At 36.9% G+C, this 13,470-nt stretch overlaps 1 protein-coding gene across 1 annotated transcript in view; it reads right to left on the bottom strand.

Moving 5' to 3' along the window:
• INTS2 (integrator complex subunit 2) overlaps positions 1-13,470 on the bottom strand; it is a 48,217-nt gene that overhangs the window by 25,423 nt on the left and 9,324 nt on the right. The window contains exons 7-12 of the mRNA XM_065896894.1: positions 12,000-12,226; positions 10,195-10,320; positions 6,484-6,555; positions 6,282-6,396; positions 3,964-4,032; positions 1,297-1,431 (exon numbers count right to left, since the gene is read on the bottom strand). Of these exons, the coding sequence (XP_065752966.1) occupies positions 1,297-1,431; positions 3,964-4,032; positions 6,282-6,396; positions 6,484-6,555; positions 10,195-10,320; positions 12,000-12,226 (744 nt within the window). The remainder of the gene's footprint in view (positions 1-1,296; positions 1,432-3,963; positions 4,033-6,281; positions 6,397-6,483; positions 6,556-10,194; positions 10,321-11,999; positions 12,227-13,470) is intronic.

Consider the following 13,470-nt stretch of genomic DNA (forward strand, 5'->3'; position numbering starts at 1 on the left):
AAATTTTAAAAGCACATATAATTTTACATGATTTATGAATCAGTGAAACTATTAACTTTTAGCAGTCATTAATTATCCCGTTTCACAGCTGTCTTTGATTTAAAAATAGGAAATATTTTTATACCCTAAAGTTGAGAATACCGTGAAGTGGAAGATAAACCTAAAATGATGAGTTTTGAGTTTGGACTTCGGGTTTTTAATCTATTAGTTTTCAAGTAGTGGGAAAAACACTGTTAAGTCCCTTCTATATCAGTATTTAGAGCACCATATGTGTTGCTGTAGAAGACCCCACAACAGAAAGAAATTTAGCGAGAGGGACAGCTCTTCACAACAAACCCTCAGACAGATTAAGAAAGTGACTCTGACAACCACTTATGGGAGATTAACTATCTAAACAAATAGAGGCCAAGAAGATATGCTGGGTGGGCATTTGGACTCTTAATTCTTATCTATTATATTGCTAAAAATATAAAGAAGCAGACGATACAATCAAGATGGAAAATAACTTCACTAAATCATGATAATAAGGATAATTAAATGTGATATATCAATGTATATATTGTTCATGGTTCTTCATAAATAAAATTGCCTCTTAGAAATGGTCCAAACAGATTTCTTTTACCTCCTGGGGTTCAGCCTTTTCTTTAGAGGACCTTTTAACTGTTTGGTATAGCCAACTACATAACAAATTGAAAACATATCAAAAATATGTTCAAGTTAGATGTTAGATGTCCTTATGACAAATGTGCAAATACTGGCCATGGCTAACCAGCAACTTTCTCAGTTTGGTGAACAAAACCAAGTACAGAAAACGGCAATTTTTACTAAGGTTTAATGAAATAGCTAAACGATATTACTGAGAATTTAAAAGGTACTAGTGTACATTTTGTAAATAATTAAACAGTTATACTGTTTTAAAAATCTGAAATTGGGCTTCCCTGGTGGCGCAGTGGTTGAGAGTCCGCCTGCCGATGCAGGGGACACGGGTTCGTGCCCCGGTCCGGGAAGATCCCACATGCCACGGAGCGGCTGGGCCCGTGAGCCATGGCCGCTGAGCCTGCGCATCTGGAGCCTGTGCTCCACAATGGGAGAGGCCACAATAGTGAGAGGCCCACGTACCGCAAAAAAAAAATTAAAAAAAAAAATCTGAAATTGAGAGCCTAATTACTATAACTATATAAACGACTAGTAACTAGACACACTTCACACACGAAACCCACAGCAAAGGTCTACAAACTGAAACAGAACTGGGAAGAAAGCATTAACTTAGGTTGAAATATAAATGTAACGTCATACTTTTATTGATACTTTGTGCTTTGTAAAGGAACGACTCCTCAGAAGCTGGTAAATACAATGAATAGGCAAAAATCCAGTAATGTTGGCACTCAGGTTGCTGGTGACAGGGACACGAACTGCATGAGCTGTGACAACCTAAAAGGGGAAAATAGTATTAATACATATGACAGAACCAAATATAAAATTATTCTGAAAGAGGGAGGATTAGCCAGGTAGACTGTCAAAACTTAATACAAATGTGGTCCTCAGGAAGGAATGATAAAAACCAATTATTACGTGATTTAATTATTTTTGAGTGATGAGGTAGCATCATACATTTAGGTATTTGTAAAGTTCTCTACATTTTAAAATTTGCTTCTGAACACAGATATGTTGATGGGGGTTAGAGTAAGATTAAAAAATATATAAAATTTGGAATCATAAAATCTGGGCTCAGTGACTTTAGCTAAGTCATTTTATCTTCTGAGTCTATTTTCACATCTACAAAACAAGACAATATTGTCTTACTTGCTTCAAAAGGTTTTTGCGAGAGGGAAATAAATTTCTTTGGAAAAATATATGTGACTTATAAAGTATCACATAAATATAAACAGGAATTTTTATTGTTATTCTCATTGTGTCATGCACAGACCACTAATTGTCTTTCAGACACCCTCCCCAAAGGTGTCTTCCAGTTAGTTCAATTATGAGTCTCCTACATCCTATGTGTGACTGTTATGTGGGAGTGTATGTGCATTGATGGGAGAAGGCAGAGTTTGGTAAGGGAATGAGAATTTTTTTTTTTTTGGCTGCACCACACAGCTTGCATGATCTTAGTTCTCTGACCAGGGATTGAACCCATGCCCTTGGCAGTGAAAAGGCAGAGACCTAACCAGTGGACGGCCAGGGAATTCCCAAGAACATTAATTAAACTAAAAGAAGCAAGAATTGGGCTTCCCTGGTGGCACAGTGGTTGAGAGTCTGCGTGCCCCGGTCGGGGAAGATCCCACATGCCGTGGGGCGGCTGGGCCCGTGAGCCATGGCCGCTGAGCCTGCACATCCGGAGCCTGTGCTCCGCAACAGGAGAGGCCACAACAGTGAGAGGCCCACGTACCGCCAAAAAAAAAAGAAGCAAGAATTACAGATCTATGAGTATTTTCAAATATTTCATTTTTTAAGATATATATATTTTTGTATTATGAGATTTAAATCAATAAATGAACCTGGGAACTAATTTTATTTTATTTTTTTAATTAATTAAATTATTTATTTATTTTTGGCTGCATTGGGTCTTCGTTGTGGTGCATGGGCTTCTCACTACAGTGGCTTCTCTAATTGCAGAGCAGGGGCTCTAGGCACGTGGGCTTCAGTAGTTGTGGCTTGCAGGCTCCAGAGCACAGGCTCAGAAGCTGTGGTGCATGCGCTTAGTTGCTCTGCAGCACGTGGGATCTTCCTGCACCAGGGATCGAACCTGCATTGGCAGGCGGATTCTTAACCACCACGCCACCAAGGAAGTCCCAGGAATTAATTTTAAATTTGAGCATAGTCTCCGTCAAAGACAAAAACCCTAATTCAAAAAGATACACGCACCCCAATGTTCATGGCAACACTATTTACAATAGCCAAGACATGGAAGTGACCTAAGTGTCCATTAACAGATAAATTGTGTATGTGGTGTGTGTGTGTGTGTGTGTGTGTGTGTGTGTGTGTGTGTGTGTGTGATGGAATATTACTCTGCCATAAAAAAGAATGAAATAATGCCATTTTTATCAACATGGAATGACCTAGAAATTATCAAACTAAGTGAAGTAAGTTAGAGAAAGAAAAATATTGTATGATACCACTTATATGTGGAATCTGAAAAACAGTACAAATGAACTTACTTACAAAATAGAAACAGACTCATAGACATAGAAAACAAACTTATGATTACCAAAGGGGAAGGATGGGGAGGGATAAATTGAGAGTATAAGATTAACAGATACACAGTATCATATATAAAACAGATAAACAATAAGGATTTACTGTATAGCACAGAAAACTATATTCAATATATTGTAATGAACTATAATGGAAAAGAATAAAAAAGAATATAGATATATACACATACATATGTATAACCATATCATTTGCTATATATCTAAAACTAACACAATATTGTAAATCACCTATAATTCAATTTTTAAAAAAGAATAGTCTCCATCACTGGAAAAATAAAATATCATTAGGATTACCCATGGACAAAAGTGCTGAAACTAAATAAGAACAGGTAAATACTAGAATAAGAAATTTAGACTCTAGCTTATCATCTAGTTAGACATGCACCTCACAGCTGAAAAGGTTTAAAGAGGTTTCTATGTTATTTTTCTCCTGACAATACCAGTTGATTACCCTATGTGAGCTACCATCAATACCTAAGACTATATTCTTAAGTATCTATTCAAAGTCTCCAAAATATGTAAATTTATTTATTACATGCTTCTGTATGTAGTAAATAGCTTTAAAAGTAAATTTTAAATAGGATTATTCTTTACAGAAGTTTCTAAGATTAAATAAATCATGACTGGAAACTAAAAAGGAATTTAAAAACTATATAATGCTCCTAAACTGAAACATACAAGTTTTTCCCCAAAGAATGTTGTAAAAGAAAGTTAAAGAAGTACCTAAGAATAAAGTTAAAAGACGTACCTGCTCAGTAAAAATTTCCTGTGTGAAGATAGTCTTCATCCTGCTCAAGGAGCTTGGCTTAATTACAATCTAAAACAATCAAAAGAATTTCAACAGCATGTGAAAATAAAATATATAAAGCACAATTTTCTCTGGTAAATTTATTATCTAAAATGACTGTGATATATAAAATTAATGTTCAAATACTCTATTTTAGAAGTAGCTTCTCAAACCCAACATTAAAGTGTGGTTTTCCTCAGAAACTGAACCAACATATAAAAGTACTTAGGAAATATACCATTATTGGCATTTCAAGTCAGTGGGAAGAAGTGGATTATTCAATAAATGGAGGTAGGATAGCTATCTTTCTGGATAATACCTATAAAGATTTGCACATGACACCATACCCAAAATCAACTCCAAATGTATTAAAAATTTAAATTTAAAACATGAGGCCACAAAAACACTAGAAGAAAATATAGGTGACCGTTTCTATAAACCTAAGGAAAGAAAAACATTTCTAAGCAGAAAAACAAAGTAAGAACCACAAAAGAAATATTTAATGTATTGCACATATTGAAAATAATAATTTTCACATGGCAAAAAAGACTGGGAAAAATCAACTGCGACATATTATATTGTACTTCTCCACTTATTTTTTTTTTTTTTTTGCGGTATGCAGGCCTCTCACTGTTGTGGCCTCTCCTGTTGCGGAGCACAGGTTCCGGATGTGCAGGCTCAGGGGCCATGGCTCATGGGCCCAGCCGCTTCGCGGCATGTGGGATCTTCCCGGACTGGGGCAAGAACCCGCGTCCCCTGCATCGGCAGGCGGACTCTCAACCACTGCGCCACCAGGGAAGCCCTGTACTTCTCCACTTTTAAAGACAATAAGGATTATAAGATGCACCACAGATTTAATAGTAGCTTTTCAAGAAAAAAAGAGGTGAAACACTACCACATTAACATTACACATCAACTGCAAAATGAATCCCAGTTTCAATATTGGGTAAAATATGTCTTGAAATCAACGAAATATTGGGTTGGCCAAAAAGTTCCTTTGGGTTTTTCCATAAGATGTTATAGAAAATCCTGAAAGAACTTTTTGGCCAACCCAATATGCTATATAAGGCATAAGGGCATATCATTTACATATAAAGAGCCCTTCTGAATCAGTAAAAGGAAAAATAAATCAATAAAAATCCCTATAGAAAAACTGGGACGTCAATAAGCCTTTCACAAAAGAAATAAACCAGCTAAAACACATAGATTTTTTAAAACTACCCAAAAAAACTTCCACATAAACTGTAACTATAAAAAATAATAACCATAGTTTTACTAGTAATCAAAGAAATGCAAAATAAGTAAGACGATTTTTCACCATATTTGCAAAGATTAAAAAGAATGGTAATGGCCAGTGATGGTGAGAGTTTAGGAAAATAGGCACTCTCATTCACTAATGAGAACAGTTAAACTGGTATAATCTCTCTGGAAGATAATATGGCAATACACATTAAACAGCTTAACATCACCATACTTCTACTTAGTACTGCTTTCTAGAACTTCATCCTAATAATCCAAAAAGTGTTTGAAGATATACATGTATGAGTGCCTGTGCATATATTTACATACATAAGGATATTCATCTAAGCATTATTCAGAAACTGGAAAATCTACATGGCAAATAAGAAAAGATCCATTAAGAATATAATGATCAGTCCATATGATGAACTACAATGCAGCCATTAAAAATTAGGGCTTCCCTGGTGGCGTAGTGGTTGAGAGTCCGCCTGCCGATGTAGGGGACACGGGTTTGTGCCCCAGTCCGGGAGATCCCACATGCTGCAAAGCGGCTAGGCCCGTGAGCCATGGCCACTGAGCCTGCGCGTCCGGAGCCTGTACTCCGCAACGGGAGAAGCCACAACAGTGAGAGGCCCACGTACCGCAAAAAAAAAAAAAAAAAAAAATATTATATTGTATTAGAATATTTATGGATATGAGGAAGTGCTTATCATATATTGGTAAATTCATTAAAATTACAAAATATGTATATCAATTTAAAGAAAGAACAGATACCAGACTATTAACAGTACCTGATATCTCTGAACATGGAATTATATCTTTCCCTTCTTTATTGTGTTTTCTAAGTTTTCTACATAGAACACCTATTATTCTTGTGAATAGTGTTTTCATAATGTATTTTTTTCTAAGAGCTCTTGATAGTTTCAAACTATTAAACAACTAAAATTATTTCAAAATGAAAACAATCTATTTACTTAACATTACAAGAAAATGTCCAGCTTAGAAACACTGTCTTTAGAAAGAAGATAAAAGGAAATTACCTTCATCCCCAAAGTAGAACAGACCAAGTCAATGATAGCACTAAGTTGGTTGCTATGAAAGTACATAGCAACCAACAATAACATCTCCCCAAAAGAAGCAGAGACGCCTGAAGTACTGTTGAAACAGAAAAGAAAATATGAATTTCCAAAGAAAGGGATAAGAAAAACTTACTCAGCTAACTGAAACAAAAAGTCGTCTTACCTTTCAAAATAAGCTTCTTCTTTTATCATCCAACTTAGCCACACTACCATTAGCTGCTCCTGTTCAGGCGTACTATATAAAACATATCAGAAGTCACTGGTTTAAGTCAGATATACTAGCATAAGAATAAAAAATCATTCTGGAATTATTTTTGGTAGAAATTATTTTTTCCTCAAAATAATGGCTTGTTGAATTGGACATTAATTGTCATTGAGATATGAAGCAGTTCTACAGAAGAAGAATGAGAACCTTTACTTTTCTCTATGAATATGAATAGTCAAACCCTCTCAAAGTCTCAGTTACTGCATTTGAAGGTTGGAGAGAGTAAATGTCCTCACATTCCTTGGAAAAACAAAGGTCCTTTGGGATTAAAATGTTAGGATAACTGTACATACTAACAGCTGATACTTATATAGAAAAAAATCTAGTGTTAAAACTTAATCATCAAAAAGTCACAAACTGAGTACAAGGACAGTAATAACTCAGACCATCTTTTACCTGGAAAATGAAATTTAGTTTATAGAAGCATTTTGAGCAGAACTCAAAATGACAGAGAAAAAAGTGATCACTATTCAAAAGTAAAAAGAAACAGCCAGGGGCTCATCAGATATGAAAAATGGTTATAAAAACACACCAACAAGAATGACTTGTTTAAAGGGAATAATTTTGGTTTGTAAAAATAATTTTCATTGATCTCCTTCTACTTCATTGCAGTGTAAACAGGTAAAACGAAAAGCAACTACAAAGCCTGCTACCCAAAGCTAAGAAAATTAAAAAGGTCACTCTCAACCACACCTAAACATTCCACTAATAAAAGACAGTGTTATGTAGTAGAAAGATTACAGCTTTAGAGCCTGTCAGATCTGAGTGGGAATCCCATCTCTGCTAATCACTGTTAGTGTGACCCTGAACAAGAAATTTAAATAATCTTTTTGAACTTTAGCTCTCCTACGTATAATATAAAGATAAAAATACCCACCTTACAGAAGTAATGAGGATTAGAGACAATGCTTAGAAATTACTTCAGGTTTTATATATATATATATATATATGTATATATATATATATATATATAAAACTGAATCACTTTGCTATACACAGAAACTAACACAACATTGTAAATCAACTATAATTTAATAAAATAAATTTTTAAAAAAAGCAAGAAACTACTTCAGGTAAAGAGAAAAGAAAGTACTTCATTTCACATACTTAATTTCATACCTTCCTGAAACACACAATTCAAACTACATTAAAGGGATTTTCTTACAAGGCATAAATGCATAGGATGATGATGAGGGACAACAACACAAAATACTGGAAGACAGAGCCAATACAGATGAGTGATAACTGACTTAGCAGACCCGAGAAAGCAGAATACTAAACTGACAGGTGGGAAAACCAATCTACCACTTACACCACAGAATCCCCAAAGGCCTCAGAAACTGACAACTCCAGGCAGTTCTGGGAGTGAGAATGAAGACAGAGACTAAATATAGACAGTCTATATGAGCAGTAGACCTCCAAATCACCTCCATTCTACACACCTAGATGAATACCCATCCCCCAGTAGAGAGGAGACTAGAGATCTATTCTCTGGATATAGTAAAAGAGGGTGTCTCTGAACTGACGGACAATCAGGGATATCTAGAGCACCTTTCTGAAAGTAGAAGAATTATGTGAATGCTTATACTGCAGTCTGAGACATCCCAGCCCTTAACCCTCACTTTATTTAAAGGCCTCCACTCCCCAAGCAAGACAACAGTCTTCTCTAAGACTCTGAAAAGCCCAAGAGTTTCCCATCTATGCATTCAGAAGTTCTAACCTGCTTTTTAGCTTCCCACTCTTAAATATGAACAGACAATCAAGAATTACCAAACCTGAAAAAAAGCTTCTAACTTGAAAAATATAGAACAAAAAAAGGCAGAAAAAAAGAAACTTAGAGAAAAGAAACAGAACAAATAAAACCCCTTCAATCATTTTAATATCAGAGAAACCATGCCACGATGAAGCAGTAGACAGTATAAAAAAGAAACAGGGCTTCCCCAGTGGCGCAGTGGTTGGGAGTCCGCCTGCCGATGCAGGGGACGCGGGTTCGTGCCCCGGTCCGGGAGGATCTCACATGCCACGGAGCAGCTGGGCCCATGGGCCATGGCCGCTGGGCCTGCGCGTCCGGAGCCTGTGCTCCGCAGTGGGAGAGGCCACAACAGTGAGAGGCCCGCGTACCGCAAAACAAAACAAAACAAAACAAAACAAGAAACCCTAGGGACAAAAGGCTAATCCTACATGACTCCATATTTAAAAAGAACAAGCCGCAAAAAGGACCAGGAATCAGAATGTCATTAGATTTCTCAACAGTAACATTGGAAGTTAGAAGACAATAGAGCAAGACTTTCAAAACCCTCAAAGGGAATTATTTCCAACTTAGAATTCTATACCCCATCAAACTATCAATCAAGTGTCAAAGCAGAATAAAGACATTTTCAGACATACCCAGTCTTAAAATAATTTACCTCTCACATACCCATTCTAAAGAAGCAAAATGAGGGAGCAAATTAAAAAAGATGGAGGGACTTCCCTGGTAATCCGGTGGTTAAGACTCCACGCTCCCAATGCAGGGGGCCCAGTTTGATCCTTGGTCAGGGAACTAGACCCCATATGCTACAACTAAAAGATCTCACATGCCACAACTAAAGATCCCACATGCTGCAACTAAAGATACCGCATGCCACAAGGAAGATCCCGAGTGCCTCAACTAAGACCCGGCACAGCCAAATAAATAACTAAATAAAAGAAAAAAGTAAAAAGATGGAGACATAAGATGCAGGAAACAGAAGACCCAACAAAGGACAGCTGAAGCAAGTCCCCAAAATAATAGTGAAGAGCAATTCCCAGATGAGAGCTGTGTACCAGGTGCAGAGGTAGCCAGTTCAGATGGGAGGTCAAAATGTTCCAGGAGAGATTTCCTCAAGAAAATGAAACTGGCAGAATATCTAATGAGTCTGAACATCTTGAGAGGAGGTTTAGATTGGCAGAGAGTTTGAGATCGCATTAATGTAAGCACACAAAATACAGAGCAAATGAAAAACAAAGAACAAAAACACAGGATAATTATTAATGGAGAAACAAGTTTTGCAAAAGAAAAGTAATCATCTACTGCTTGGTTGCGCTTCCAATAGTGTAACATAAACAACTATGTATTGGTCAAAGCAAAATAATAACTGTACTGGGAGAATGGAAAGATAGAAAGGATGTGTAGATATGTTGAGGACAGAGAGAAAAGAGAGAACTAATTCCTTATTCTCATAGTGGGAAGTCAACAAATACTCCTAAAACGAAAAATCAGGATGTAGCGAATACAAACATGTTAATAAAGATGTGGTAGTAAAAACCAAAAGAATCAGCTGAAAGAACTGAAAGAAGCTGCTTCTGGGGAAGGGGAAACAGGGAGAGGGGGGGAATAAGGACTACAATTTGCCTCGAATCTTGAAGAACTCTTTTGACTCCTTTAAACAATGTGTACATGAAACTTTGATAAAGACAAATAAAATAACTGGCATATAGGAGATGCTACTGATATCCTTTTATTAAATAATACCAACGTCCCTATCTTAGACCATTTTGTAGTAAGCTCCTAATTAATTTTATACATGTGTTTTAATAAATAAACAAAAGCAGACCTTGAGAAAATAGTACAGTTATATAGCTGGGTACCTGACAAGTGTAGAAAAGGCCAGGAGCATACAAAAGGAAAGTGAAACAAAGCGAACCCCAGCTGGTGTGGCAGGAGGACGGCTTGTCATCAACTGCAGTAATTGCTCAGCTTCTTCCTCAGTTGGTCTAAAAAAGGAATACATTATTAGGTTTTGCTTTTTTCAGTTGAGAGAAAGAAGGGACTTCTCAACAGTTTAACCTTTCAGATACAAATCTTAAGCTTTATAATGTACCTCACTACTTATAAAATCTTTAATATCTTAAGACGTCAAAAGCAAAACTGTTGAATTCACAACTAGTGTTTTTCCTCAGACACAAATACAGGTAGTCCCCACTTTGCACAGTAGTGTGGGACCATAAAAATAATGATGCAAGCTGAAACTGCATCAAGATCTTAATAATCAATGGGGAAAATTACAGCTGTTCCACAACTTTTAAAATTTTTGTCAGGACATTAAAAACTCTGTTGGTTACAATGAATAGGGAAATTTTTTTAAATAGTAAAACTAATATTTATACAGCATTCTATAATTGGATATATTAGAAACATTGGGAATTAAAGTGTTTTCTTTGTAAAAGATTTATCAAGAGTAGTTTGAACAGCCCTTGCCATCTTCTCATTGTATAACTTATAATATGGAGTGAGCATCTTCTCTAAGCCTTGATGAATTATCATACCCCCTTCTAAGTTTGGATCAGCTTCTAATATTTTACCCTTTGTATTCCAGTCATGAAATATCTGAGAGTTCCTTTAACGTGAAGATTTTTGTCAGCATCAGTCCTCTGGGTCTTCATCCCTTTTGTCACAATGACTTTCCTCAAGTTCGCCTTCACTAAGCTCACCTGGCTACGTATCTAGGGTCTCTCAAACGGCAGCACTGCCAACATCCTCACAGTCAGCTGTTCTTCTATTTACGTTTGGCTCAAATGTCACTTCCAGCGTTAACTACTTTCTTTGCTACACTTTCATTTTTATTGGCCAATTCCCTCTTTCAATTATCCATTTCTGTAAAATATCACATGGGTTTATTCACTGAGAGACAAGGAGATGATTCTACCACTCACTTTGCTGTCTGTTCATGAACTGAGTAATACTTGTACGTTGACTAGTTACTGAAAGATTTTAAAAGAAATGATGTGATTGGTCACTGCTCGTGATGTGCCTCTTTTATTTACACAGTGATTTGTGGCTTAAAAAGCTCTCAGCAAAGTTTGCACTTTATACAATAATTTGGTTAATGTATCATGGTAACTGATACATTAGTTGTTGAGGGAGCAGTGTTACTTAACTAAAGTGTGGTAACTGAAACTCAAGTTAACAGAGACATGCAAAGTGAGGACTACATGTATAACAGTTGAGGACAGTATTCAAAAGGATGTAGTCAGTGACTAAGAAATCTCGTGCTTAATAATCGCATCATATCAATTTTAAACAATCTATGATCTCAGTTGTAAAAGTAAACACAGAACACATTTACTTCAACTAGCTGCATGGGCTAGGTAAAGGATAACTCACAGACCACTCAGGATAGTCATGTCAAGCTATGGCAGAGTCATAGGTTTCTTAAACTGCTCTTGCTCCTCCCATATTTACATAATTCTATTTACAATCAGACCAAAATAGATGGATAAATCCCAGCTAGGAATGTTTGCCTGAGGCCTTCATTCTTGATATAGGCGAGCTCACTACCTAAGCCCAATAGAAAACCCAAATCCTCTGAATAAAAGGCCTGTGGCTCACTTTCTTGGGATTAGAAACAAGAAAGTAAAATGACAAAAAGGTAAAATATCAAATTATTGAATACTTGAGTCCAGCGATCCCCATCAAAGCACAGTACAGACGTAAGAGTGCACTGGCTTTCACAACATGCTCTTCTTTCAGCCCCGAATACACAGACACATTGGGCTCCATCTCCACATCAGCTTCTTCCACAATGCGGGTACTTCTTACTGTGGGAAGAATGCCCATCAACTCCAGAAGAAGCTGCCTTCTCATTTGCCAAAGGACAGAACTACTGGTCTCTCTTTTTCTCTGTAAGGGAAAAATACGCCACAAAAGGAAGAAAGCATGGAGCACTTACTAAGTCAGAAGGAAGTTCAAACAAAGCTCTCCACTTAAACACTTGAAACTGATCCATTTGAGGAGGCTGAGGCTATCATAACTGCAGAATCTCATTTTAATCCATCGAGCAAATTCAGTGGATTTGACAAATACTCTACTCACCGTAATTTGGACTGGTTGTACAGAAAATACTAAATTAATAACAATTTGAGATGTAAAACATCATGTAAATGATGCTTTCAAATACATAATGACTAGTGGAGTCATATGTACAAAGTGCTCAGATTGTGGAGACACAAGGGCTTGAGTGGAAACAAAAGCTCTGCTATTAATTGATTATGTACTTTTAGGCATATAAGTTAACCTCTCTGAACCCCTTGTCTTAAATGACAAGGAGATGAATATCTTATTAATAATATTTAACTCCCAGGAGTGCTCTAGTTAGGAGTTTACAAGTCTACCACCCCCCCAGTTCTTCAGGCAGGGATAACGTCCAGTCATCTCTTACTCATCAGGGCCTGACATATTGTGCCTGACATACAGCAAGCGTTCAATATTTGTTAAATAGATGAACAAACGAACAAAGATAATAAATATGAAAGCAGTTCTAAACTGTAAAGGACTAGGCAAAAGTTAGTTATTATTTTTAGAGTGTTTCAAAGTAAAATATGGTAAGCCTGTTTTATTAACGATATAAGGTTCAAATAAGTTTACTGCACACAAAGAACAATTACCAACAAGTGGATCATACCAGGTGCTTAGCACAGTGCCTGACATATAGAAGAAATACTAGAAATATTCACTTCCTTTTCAAAAGCAAAGTTTAAAATTAGTTTTCAAATGGGCTAGAAGTAAAGTAAAACTTGGATACAGAAAAGTATGGTGAATTCATGGCATAAAAAAAATAGACTGGGGGCTTCCCTGGTGCTGCAGTGGTTGAGAGTCCGCCTGCCGATGCAGGGGACATGGGTTCGTGCCCGGGTCCAGGAGGATCCCACATGCCGCGGAGCGGCTGGGCCCGTGAGCCATGGCCACTGAGCCTGCGCGTCTGGAGCCTGTGCTCCGCGGCGGGAGAGGCCACAGCGGTGAGAGGCCTGCGTACCGCAAAAAAAAAAAAAAAAAAAAAAAAAAAAAGACTGAAGAAGAGTCTAAGCAGTATACATGTTACTGTCAAGCTCACTGACCTCAACAAGTTAAAAACCATTCTGCATTAG

This window comes from Phocoena phocoena, chromosome 19 (genome assembly GCF_963924675.1).
Source record: "Phocoena phocoena chromosome 19, mPhoPho1.1, whole genome shotgun sequence".
Taxonomy (NCBI): domain Eukaryota; kingdom Metazoa; phylum Chordata; class Mammalia; order Artiodactyla; family Phocoenidae; genus Phocoena; species Phocoena phocoena.